The sequence below is a fragment of the Patiria miniata genome, unplaced genomic scaffold (genome assembly GCF_015706575.1).
Source record: "Patiria miniata isolate m_02_andy unplaced genomic scaffold, ASM1570657v1 HiC_scaffold_20, whole genome shotgun sequence".
Classification (NCBI taxonomy): Eukaryota; Metazoa; Echinodermata; class Asteroidea; order Valvatida; family Asterinidae; genus Patiria; species Patiria miniata.
Window position 1 is genome coordinate 29,613,070 of NW_024037059.1, and position 12,511 is coordinate 29,625,580.

At 40.9% G+C, this 12,511-nt stretch overlaps 1 protein-coding gene across 1 annotated transcript in view; it reads left to right on the plus strand.

Moving 5' to 3' along the window:
* Nucleotides 1-11,221, plus strand: part of LOC119728544 (CAD protein-like) — a 50,377-nt gene extending 39,156 nt beyond the window's left edge. Inside the window, exons 30-39 of the mRNA XM_038200825.1 lie at nucleotides 717-932; nucleotides 1,878-2,112; nucleotides 3,524-3,723; nucleotides 4,056-4,133; nucleotides 5,820-5,961; nucleotides 7,201-7,397; nucleotides 8,410-8,565; nucleotides 9,355-9,456; nucleotides 9,783-9,877; nucleotides 11,045-11,221. Coding sequence (XP_038056753.1) covers nucleotides 717-932; nucleotides 1,878-2,112; nucleotides 3,524-3,723; nucleotides 4,056-4,133; nucleotides 5,820-5,961; nucleotides 7,201-7,397; nucleotides 8,410-8,565; nucleotides 9,355-9,456; nucleotides 9,783-9,877; nucleotides 11,045-11,147 — 1,524 coding nt within the window. The 3' untranslated portion in view covers nucleotides 11,148-11,221. The remainder of the gene's footprint in view (nucleotides 1-716; nucleotides 933-1,877; nucleotides 2,113-3,523; nucleotides 3,724-4,055; nucleotides 4,134-5,819; nucleotides 5,962-7,200; nucleotides 7,398-8,409; nucleotides 8,566-9,354; nucleotides 9,457-9,782; nucleotides 9,878-11,044) is intronic.
* Nucleotides 11,222-12,511: the final 1,290 nt, after the last annotated feature.

Consider the following 12,511-nt stretch of genomic DNA (forward strand, 5'->3'; position numbering starts at 1 on the left):
GGCACTGTAGCTCGCAAGCCTGAAGAAACCTGTGGAGAGAAGACAATGAGAAGAAGTTACAGTTTTAGAGGTGGGAGGAAAACCCCAGAAGAACATTCTGGGGAAAACCCACGGAATCAGGTAGGGACTGAAAACCCAATCCACATGTTGGCCTGGGCGGGATTCGAACCCGTGTCACAGCGGTGGAAGGCGAGGAAATACCGCTACGCCAACCTGACTCCCACAGCCAACCTGACTCCCAAAAATGTGGTATTCCCGGCTGTCGTCAAGTGATTCACACACACAGCCTTAAACTTTAGTGATAAAAGGTAACCCATTCTGTCAAAACCAGATGCTTCTGGGGGTGAAGTGTTTTGCAAATTTGTTATCCTAAATGGGTCGTAACTATACTGTAGTGTGTTCTTTCAGCAAAACGAAAAACAATTCACACACACCCTTATGTGATTTGTTTTCGTTTTACTTAACCTTTTTGTGATCCGTGGACAGAACCTTAAAACAGCGGTTGTGTTAAAAACTCTGTAACTTGAAAAGTATGTGATTTGACTGAGTGATTTGACTGATTCTTATACTAAAAGAAAGCTTTTGAATTGAGCTGTCATATCCTAGATTTTGAAAGTGCTACATGCAGAACTTAACTAAAACAATGGTCCCAACATTTGGGTTTCGTTTTTTTTTACTCACCCTGTATTTACTTTTTGTGTCCTCCCCTATCTCAGGACATTGTGGATCGTTTGTACAACAATCCTCGCCGCATCTTTGGCCTGCCAGAACAACGCGACACCTACATAGAGGTGGACATGGACCACGTCTGGACCCTGCCGAAAGCAATGACATTCACCAAGAGCAAGTGGACGCCGTTTGCGGGCCGAAAGGTCAAAGGTCAACTGCGGAGAGTGGTCCTCAGAGGAGGGGTGGCATTCATTGACGGTCAGGTAAATACATCAGCATTGTAATATAGGTTTTCCTGGCTATTTTAAAACATTTTTCGTTCGAATTCACCGATTCTTATATTCAAATTCGTCCAGCAACATCGATTTAGTGCACTTCCAATGTTTGATTTTGTCTTTTGTCAATTTCAATTTAGTCCAAACAAATTCAAACAATGAGCGCTCTTTTTCGACCCAGAATATTTGATTTCGTCTCGTCTACCCTGAAATTCGTCTAATTGATTTATATAAGACGAATTTGATCTCTGAATGCTGCCATTCGGCAACAGCTTAGACGAATTTGATCTGTAATGACGAATATTCCCGACCCAGTGACTAAAGAGGGTGACCAAACTTTATAATTGAATGGTAAATGACTAAATTGGTTTTGTTAAAAGCCTGTGAAAGTTTTCGTGGACGAAATTAATTGATAGAGTTGGTGAATTTGAGCATCTCTTAAAATAGCCAGGAAAACCTATAGTTTTGAAATTCAGTGTTACAGTGATGTAGTTGCACATCACAAGTCCATCCACAACTAAAAACCGTCCGCTGAGGGATTGTACGGTGTGCATCAGAATGATCTGGACCCAAATTAAAGAAAATATTTTAAAAATATGTAGCAATTATCAAAACAAGTGCAAATGAGATATGTTATGGGCTGGAAGTACGCACGACTCCTGAATGTGCAAAATCTATGGCCACCACGTCTTAGGTGCACAAATACGTTCGAATTCAACTTGCGATGGTCTCCGAGACTAACCCCTGCCTCCAATAACTTTGGATACATTTGAAATACGCTGTGGATGGACCGGGAACCAGTCTAGGTCACCCCAACTCTCCTTTTCTGGCCGTTGATGGGGTACCTGTGCACGGAGCCCATCGGCTGTTATTTTGGACATGTTTGGTGAAATAGATTTTAAATTCACAATAATTTTTGGTTTTGGTTTCTAGGTCCTGGTGCCACCGGGTTTCGGTCACGACATTCGCTCTATCCCAGAAGGCATCCTGTTTCCTGCTGCTACCAAGAAGCACGTCTCCAATGTTGGCCCAGTTCCTACCATCCGCCCCTTGGCCGTCCAAGTACCCCCCTCGTCAGCCCCACTCTCCGCCCCCTCCTCCCCTCAGAAGCTGAACATGGAACGCTTCAACTTGCCCCCACGGGTTCACAGAGTGTCGGAGCACGGTGGTAAGTACAATTCTACTCTCTGACTTTGCAAGCTTTGTGCATCTTACTCATAGTGTAGTAGTCATCAAGCTAATTTTAACCCTAACTCCCTAGGCCTTTTTGCTAGGTTGTAGTCTCAGTCCTGCAAAATCCTCCAATTGGCCTCATGGAAACATCTAGCATATAGCCTTGATCCTGCAAGTTACTCCATTATTTCTTGAATATGGTCAATGGAGGGGTGACCACTGCCTGAATCCTGCAAAATCCTGCGGCAGTGACTGTCAATATGTTGAGGCTTGGACACCTATGTACCAAGAAAAGCTTTTGTTTTTGTATAGTCAGGGTTCAAATATAGCAGAAACAATATCTTAATGTGATCTTAATGTGCATTTAATGGTATCAAAATCACTCAATGGAAGTGTGACATTTGGGGTTGACATGGTGTCAATGTTAATCCACAACCAAGCTATCATTTCTGCTCCATTTGATACCTGACTACCAAAACAAAAGTTTTTCTTAGTGCGTTGCATGTATAGCAAGAAGTCCATAAAGTGAATTTGGGTTATGTTTTACAGAAACTAAAGAAAAGTTACAAATATAATATTTGGACTTAAAAAAATGGCACAGTGTCAATGTTTATGTCCAAATGACATTTTTGCTCATATTTTGGGCCAAAAACATTCAAGTGATTTGAAACTTTCTGCAGTAGTAAAACACCCAACAACAAATATTATGTAGAGCAACTGCTAGCAAGGCATTCATACTTTTCATAATATGGTCATACATCACACATTGTTTCCCAACCCGGTGGAATGACCCATGTCTGTAAAACAACTTCAAACGCATGATAGAAAACATACTGAATCATGGTATTCTAAGTTGCGTGTGATATTTTCAGAAAATATAAACCTTTCTCTCTGCCTTACAAACAACAAACTCATAATAAAACTTCCATTTTGAATGTGAAAACGAGATGCCAAAATGACTACCTAAAACCTATAATTTAAACCTCAAAACCATTTTTGTCTTGAATATTTAACCAAATTCTATCTTACTGGCACACCACTCAAATAAAAGGCCTTGTTGTCCCCTTTCATTTGATACCACCTTTGAGGATGATGCTTGTAGTTCTGAAGATTTCATAAATATTCCACTTTTCACCCATGTCCACTTTTGCTCAGAATCGTCCCTATGGAGTACCGAAGTACAAAATGTGTGTGAAAGACATTAGCGCGTGATTCAGCCCATGAACCAACACTTGTGCGTACTCCATTTGTTTGCACTACACTTTCTGGTTCTAAATGACGTCACACTTCAGTACTCTATACTGAAAATAATACCATAAGTAGAAAGGCAATACTTTTTTTTTTTGTTGTTGCAATGTATACATGACAACTAAAAACATGTATTTCACTTCAAATTTCTTTTCTAGACATGGGTATATTATCTCCAAACATAGTAGGAGGAGGCGCCTCAAAGGCCCTGGTCTTTACCCCTCCCAGCCAGCCTCCCTCGGCTCAAGCCACGCCCCTAGTTGGGCAAGTAACCGCCTTAGAATTGCACCCGACAGCCGGCTCCAACTTACTGTACAACAAGCATATCCTCAGCGCCAGCCAATTCACCAGAGAACATGTGAGTAAAAGCAGAATGCTTGAAGGTCCCTTTACACAATCGTGAACAATTATGTCATTTCAATACAAAATGAGCTCAAAGACGGATGTTTATTTCTGGGTTCTGCAGACCAAAAGCTTTTTAAGGTATATAACACTTGGAGGAATTGAAATATACATGAACACCACTAATTTTATTGAACTTAATATAAGTTTTGGAGAAAAATGGCATTTTGACATTTACGGGCAAAGGACCACATGATGTCAACTGTTTTCCATAAAGCCGTAATTCCCTTTCCTCCGTTACAAGAACTGGTTATGATTTGAGTTCTTGATTCTTGTTCCTTACGATAGCTTCATCATCTGTTCAACGTTGCTCATTCTATGCGTGTGGCTGTGCAGAAGGAGAGAAGTCTGGATTATATACTCAAGGTACGTAGTTGCCTGACTACTGACTTTACCTTCTTGTGTCACGCTATGCACGAAGCATGTAGAAGTCGTGACTCGCGTTAAACCAAGAACTTTTTGGTATCAGACAAGTGAACTTTGCACATTAACTTTCTCCTTGACTACCACACAATTGCAACAGTCAATCTTTCAAGAAATGCCTTGTTCAGGAGTAAGCACAAACTTTCAAAACGTTTGGACAGAAATGTGTTTATTGGTGTTTTGTATGCCCCAACTTTGTGCGAACAAAGGCTTCAACCATCTTTTTGATCACATGAAAAATTGCAAGGCCAGATTACCACGTCCCCAATATACTTGCGTGCATTTATCTGCTGCGTTTATCCAAAGTAAAAATGATTGAATGCGCATTCGGAGTACCGAATTCGCTTGTTCACTTTGCACTGAAATTTGCGCGAGGTATGAAAATAGTGGTGGGATTTAAACTAGGATTTTTTAAAATTCCGTTTCAATTCCAATGTTCAATTTTGATTTTATGCTAGATATTGCAAACCAACCTTATAAACATCAATCCTTCCATTTTTTTGGGACACAGGCTAAAGAAAATAACTGAACATCCCCCAATTTGCTCCATGGTCTCTGATTGTAACTGCATTCACTTGCTAGTGGTCTTCTTGGTAAATGAATAGCATGTCCATTCGACTTTATCAGAGAGTTTCTACCCATTTTTGTCAACATTACAGCTCTGGAGTGTTTTTGTAAAGGCCCAGTGGTCATTGAATCCTGCAAACTATACCCAGTCATTGGGAGGGTATTGCATGCAGCACCTCAATCGTCACTTTTTGTTGGCATGACTGTGAGCTGGATGGGAACTTCCCGTGAAATCAGATAACCGTTATTCGGTTTGAAAGAACAGTAGGATAACCGGATTTTGATAATTCTGATTCTTCCCATCACCATATGAAACGGGTTTAAAGCCCCAGTCACACATTCACGATTTAGAGCTACGAATATCCACGGTTTAGCAAGATTCAATCGATCACGATTAACCGTTGAGATTCGTTGAGGAATCGACTCTCTAAGAATGCACTACGGTTTCAGGACGGATAGCCACGACTGTCCTAAGGTTTCTCTACGAATACACCACGGTTTGTCAAGAATATGGACAGATTGGTGAAGAGTATCGACGGTATTACTGAGAATAACGACGTTAATGCCATGGTTGTCTGCGATTGGGTCACGGATGACCAAGGTTCTCCTACGAATTGTCAAGAATACAGCCTTAGCAGAACCCTAGCACATCCAGGCATACCCATAGGACATTTGTAGCGAATTTGTAGATATTTCTACCACGAATAAGCTACGAATCTCCAAGAATATGTACGAATAGCCACGAATAACACTACGAATCAGTACGGTTGTCCTACGGATGTCCTACGTCTGCACTATGGAGTGACTTTCATGAGGTTTCACCGCGGAAGTTTTGAACAGTTTAAAACTTCCGTAGCCCCTCCACGAATACCCAAGGAAGATGACGGATAACCACGGATGTACTAAGGATGAATACGGTACTCCCACGGTTTATCACGAATTTCAAATCGTGGATATCCGTAGCTCCAAACCGTGAATGTGTGACTAAGGCTGAAAGCTGTGAAGTTCTTAAGAAAATCACAATTGTTTTGCGAATCTGTACACTTGTGTTTTGACACCCAGGGCAAAGTGATGGGCAGTATGTTCTATGAAGTTAGTACAAGAACTGCCTCCTCCTTCGCTGCCGGCATGCAACGTCTTGGAGGAAGCGTCATCTCCTTCACCGACAGCAATTCATCACACAAGAAAGGAGAGACACTCGCAGGTCAGTGTTTTTATAGTCCATATTTTTATAGTCTATAAGTATTTAACTTTCCTTTTTTGGTTAATTTTATTGGAAAGTGCACTTGAAACATTTAAACGTTGTCCATGCTTTTCCGGACAACTGAGGGCGCTGTTGCTGTGATGTCATTTCAGGAAGACACAGTTCAGTTTAGGGGTTTTCTGTTCAAATTGTGAACCTAAAATGCCATGTGCTGACACAACGACGAATCATCTAAAAAAGAAAATCTACCAAAGCAAAATATTCATACTTCTGGCAACCTTTTCCTGAAAAAGCTTATTTTTTTGTTAATCACTTCGCGCCGGTAATATTTCGACATTGATCAGACCCAGCCACAGGATTGTTTTTCACAAACCTTGATGCCAGATGGGTTCAAGCCATCATCTGCGGAAAGCACACGCTGATATTTCTGGCCTTGCTCGCTGCGAGCGGGTTGCTAACAGATATTTCCGGCCTCGCTTGTTGCATGTTTATCCGTCATCAGTTCCGAATTACCGCAAAACCTTTGCATGTATACACGTCATCCGACGTGAAATTGTAAAGTATTGGCCAAATGTTGAAAATATTCAATTGTCGCGTAAAAATCGGGTTAGCGTTTACCAAATCAAAACATGGACTCCTAACTGTAGACCATTATCATGTTGCAGCCATCTTTATATTTTCCCATTCAAATCAACGTAACCAAAGCGAGGCTGGAAGGAAAAATAGTTTGGTTCTTTTTACAAACACAAAATCATTCAGTTCTGTTATTGGATACAGGGAACATGACTAAAGTGGTGGAAGCATGAAAAAGGTGTATTGAAGGAAGTGCATGGTTTGGTTCATACATACTGAAATTTGTATCCTTGTGGAGACATTTCTTTCTTCTCATGTAGTAAAGTTTTCGAGTTTGAAAGTGTAGTTTCAAAATGCTCTTATTTTAACCAGAATTAATTTCCTTGGCTGAAATTCGAACTAAATATCCCTTTTCTAAAACTCTACCATTTGCGACGGATCAACATACCTTGGAAATTCCTAGTTTTTGAGTAAAATCCATATATCTATTTCATGAAACCTTGTGGAGACGTATTCATCTGTAGAAATTGCCCTGTGGAGACGTATACAATCTTTTGTTCCCTATTGTGTGCATGTCTCCAGAGGGCATGATGTATCAGATCATTTTTACCGATGTGTGAAATTTATAAACAATGTAATGTTTTGGCCCCCCCCCCACCCCACCAGACTCAGCACAGATGATGGCAGGCTACTGCGATGTTATCGTCCTACGTCACCCGGACCAGGATGCTGCCAACACTGTGGCAAACGTCTGCCGCAAACCGGTCCTGAACGCTGGCAACGGTGTCGGGGAGCATCCAACCCAAGCCCTGCTGGACGTCTTCACCATCCGAGAGGAGATTGGAACAGTCAACGATCTCACGGTAACAGAAAAAAGCTACTCGACTTCGGGATGTTGAAAAAATAGACTGTAAAATGATAGAGATTTTTGTGGTGAATGAGTTATTGGTCATTCCCTTGTTTTGTAACATGTATAGGGTGGTCCAAAGAAAACTTGATGCTTTTTCAGAGGCAGGTTTCTCAAAATTGAAGAGACATGTTGAAGTTGTTTTAAGATATTCCTTAACTACAAGATCGTGGTCGTCTATGATGAAAACGGCGTTGAAAATAAAGCTCAAGTTAAGAAATAGCGGCCATTTACAGAAGAATAGTCAAAAACTAGTTTGTCCACGTCTATGACAGTCATGTAGGCCTAATTACAATTATTGTAGTTATTTGTGAATTGAGTGCTATAGCACTCCGCACTAATGTTAAAATAGAAGCAAGAACCCGGATGTCAGACAAGCATGCTGTACGAACTTCTCGTGTGAAGATTACGCGCACGCTTGCAGTACTGTTTCTATGCAAATGTATGTGGCCAGGTGTACATGTATGTGCGCGCATGTTTGTTCGTAAGTTAGTCTGACATCCAGGGTATGCGTTGGTTATGTTAGTTTTTCACATGCAGTATTGAGCGCATAATTCACCGTTCCTTTTTAGTTTGACATCTGAATATGAAATGGCGTTCAATTTTGGTCATCGTCGTGGATTTTCTGCACATCTTCCAAAACCTGATTTCCTGTAGAATGCCATGGTCCATTGGTTACGGTGTTTGACTCATGTACGATGGTGCATGGGTTCGAACCGTACCAGGAACATGGTGTTTGTGCCCTTGGGCAAGACACTTAACTACAATTGCCTCTCTCCACCCAGGAGTATGAATGGGTACCTGTGAGGGTCGGGGGGGGGGGGGGGGGGGGCAATAGAGCGCCGATATCCACTGCCGCGTGGTCTCGTGGCCTTTAAGGGGTAATAAATATAAAGCGCTTTGAGATTGTTAATATGATGGTAAGCCCTATATAAGCACTACGATTTAATATTATTATTATTCTACAGATAACAATGGTAGGAGACTTGAAACATGGCCGCACCGTACATTCCCTCGCCCGCTTACTGACACTGTACCGAGTCAACCTACGCTACGTCTCCACCAAGGACCTACAGATGCCAAAATCTGTCAAGGATTTCGTCAGCGAGCGAGGCATTCCTCAAGTAAGTTTCCCTTGGCAGCACAAATCGTCGTGTCCGTGAAACAAGGTCGTATCTCCTAACAAGGGCTGTAAGTGAAACGCGAGTTTCAGAATGTTAAAAGGTTGTATCTCACTTAAAATAACCCAGATGTACACAAAAAGTCAATGGACGTCGAGATACGACCTTGTTGCACGGAGCGTATTTGCGCGAGATACAACTTTGTTGCAGAATGGAGTTATGACCTTGTTGCACTGACGCAACAAAATGTGACATACGCTATCCAAACCTGATACTTCTGGTTAGAGATTAAACTTTACGCGTTCGATTACTTCCCACACTCTTACTCGTGCAAGTGCGACTGCGTTCAATTTAACTCGCACGTGACTTTGTACTTACTCGAGCCTGGCCCAAGTAACCGACCCGCCGAACCGGTTACTTGGGAAGGTATCCCACAATGCAATGCCACAACATGGCGTCTAAGTCTAACCCGAGATCATTCGTTTATTGCGTCAGATTCACATGTGCATCTATTATACCCAAGACGAAAGTACGGCTAAGCGCGAGGGAAGTAATCGAATGCGTTTACTAGAGATAAGACATGTGGATGATTTTTCCCAAATTCTTTTTTTTGTTTTTTGTGCAAGCTTGTGAGCTGAAATATATATTTAAAAACACTCTACAAGTTTACAACCATAATTTTGCATTGGGGAAGCAAAAGAAATTGTATAAAATCAGTGGACAATTCGAAGTTGCTCTAGCACTCAACAACTTTGACCAAATTGTTGGATTTTTCTTTTCTTGTGAATACAGGAAGAGTTTGGGAGCATTGAAGAAGCCATATCAGATACTGATGTGCTGTACATGACACGGATCCAACAGGAACGCTTCGCAAGCAAAGAGGAGTATGAACAGGTAACAATTTCTAGAGAAACTTGCAGATTTTCTGCAATTTTTCCTACCTGTCAACCATTAGAAAAAAAGTTCTAATAATTACAAATTCATGAATTTAATATGAAAATAGAACTGTACAGGGTGAGCTAAAAAAAACGAAACCCAGGTGTGCGTTCTTTCAGCAAAACAAAAACAATTCACACACATCCCTTTGAAATAGAAGAAACTTCTCTTGCGATTATCTCAAAAACACTTTTTCTGCAAAATCCACATATATGGCTCTTCGTGAAAATGGTGACAGAGTGACAAATTGAATAAGCATACTTTCATTTTTGTCCTGTATACAGCAATGTGGTAACTTCATCCTGACCCCACGCACCATGACCAGAGCCAAAGAGAAGATGGTAGTGCTTCATCCTCTGCCTAGGATCAATGAAATCAGGTCAGTCTCTTGCACAATTCATACTTCACTGAGAGCCGTTTATAGCAAGAACTGTGATGTGAGAGGTACAGTGGAACGTCGCTATACCGAACACCGCTATACCGAACATTCGGCTATACCAAACATCAGCCTTGGCTCCCATTTTTTGTGTACAAAACGTACCGAACATTGTTGTTGGATATGTCAACAGAAGACAAATGGCTATTATTTCCCCAACGAATAGCAGGAAAAAGCCTTCCATGTAAGCTCCAAAACTGTAATTTACATGATTCAATAGTCGCACGTGCTCGAAGAAGTCTTTCATACTACCAAGGCGTACTTGGTGAAGTTTTGCCACGGAAATGAAAATATTAATGGACACATTTGTCGTTTTGCAACTCCGCGCATGGTTTGTAAATGCAACTTCACGCACAATAACAATTACCAACAGAGGGTGACACTAAAATGTGAAAACAGCTATACCAAACGATCGCTATTAAGAACAATTTCTGTGGATCACACAATGTTCGTTATAGCGACGTTCCACTGTACTAGTTTAAGATGATTTTTTTTGGTCCAAGATACGGGATATTCAACTTTCTCAGTCATCCAGGCGTGCAACTTTTCCTCAGATCCGCTGATTTCCTCGTTTTTTACTTCTCATGAATGCATTGCAAATTGAGAAACACTGTACGAAGTCTTGTGTGGTTTGGAGTTTCTGTGTTTTTTCTAAAATGGCAGTTGCATGCCTGGTCATTGGTTTTTGTAAGGGCATGTTTTATTGTGCATGTTTGTGGTGTAAATCGAGGACACACACGAGCAACATCATCGATGAATTGAGGACAGGAACCAAATCGAGGACGACCTCGATTAGAAAACGTGCACAAAACCAATGAGAGCTGTTGCGAAAAAGTTACAAAGAAAGGAAAAGGGAAGAGGAACAAAAAAAATCTTTGATTTACACCATAAACAAACGTGTGTGAGTGTGTGTATGTCACAAAGATATCACATATTGATTTACAAAATGTTGTACAAAGGCACCAAAATACCCTTGAAAATGGCAAAACAAAAATGTGAAAATAAGGTAAAATTGGACACAAAGGTGCATTTTCAAGGATTGCATTACAATTACAAAACATGGGCCCTTTTAAGTGGGGTATTTATTTTTGTTTCTTTTTATTTTTTCAGCCGTGACGTTGATAGTGACCCTAGGGCTGCCTACTTCCGTCAGGCCGAGTGTGGCATGTATGTACGGATGGCACTCCTAGCGACGGTCCTGGGAAAATGTTGATCAGCTGGGAAGATAAGATGTATGTAAGGAGCATAGAGCTATATTAAATTACTAGAGCGCTAACTCCTCATTCTTGCGCGCGGAGACGCTTTGAAGCCGTCCTGGGCGCAGATATTGTGAATTCATGTGCGTGTTTGTTGAACATAATGAAATTAGATCGATTGAATTTTGAAAGTGTATTCCAAATGCAACGCGCAAGTAGAACGTACGTAAACAACTTAAGCGCGTCGTGACGTTTTATAAAAACACGTCGCGGCTAATCATCTGCAGTGGATACGCGCACGCGTTGCGCTGTTTGCGTAGAGCAAAATGAAACGCTCATTTGCTGATCGTGCGTTTCGGTTTTGGGTGTATCATTGTCGGTTACGCACCTGTATAGAATACAAACGCAGATATGCAAATAGATGTACACAAAAACTGTACAAAATGTCGAGTTTTCCATAGGTTTGTGCACAAACATGGATGCGCCCAGCAGGCATCACTTTGTACATGAGTCAGCGCTCTGGTAATTTAATATAGCCCTATGGTAAGGAGTCATCTCAACAAAATATCTGGGATAAGCAGAAGAAAAGTTTAACCACAATCCACCTATTGTCTGGGGGTGTTTTTAGGATTCTTAACATCTGTAGAAGTTTCCCGCATTGAAGCTATCAGTTTGTAATCAATGCTGATAACTTCAAAATAGGAAGATTTTAGGGAAAGTTGTTTAGAATCCTGCAAATTGTACAAATACAGGGTGAGTAAAAAAAAAGGGTACCCAAATGTCTGAACTATTGTTTTAGTGAAGTTCTGCATGTAGCACTTCAAAATCTAGGATATGAAAGCCCAATTCATAAGCCTTCTTTTAGTACAAGAATCATTCAAATCACTCATGTGCTTTTCAAGTTACAGAATTTTAAACACAACCACCGTTTTAAAGGTTCTGTCCACGAATCACAAAAAGGGAAGTGTTCTTTCAGCAAAACAAATCACATGTGCGTGAATTGTTTTCGTTTTGCTTAAAGAACGCACACTTTTTTTGTGATCTGTGGACAGAACGTTAAAACAGTGGTTGTGTTTAAAATTCCGTAACTTGAAAATTACATGACTGATTTGAATGATTCTTGTACTAAAAGAAAGCTTATGAATTGGGCTTTCATATCCTAGATTTTGAAAGTGCTACATGCAGAACTTCACTAAAACAATAGTCCTGACATTTGGGTTTCATTTTTTTACTCACCCTGTACAATAGGATTATTGCGGATAAAGGGGTCGACAACTTGTCCCCAGATATTTAATGAGCTGGCTTTCCAGAGATGACTGATGATGTTTGTTATGACAGGTATGGAGTACCGAAGTGAATACGTCACGCTCACAAAATGTGT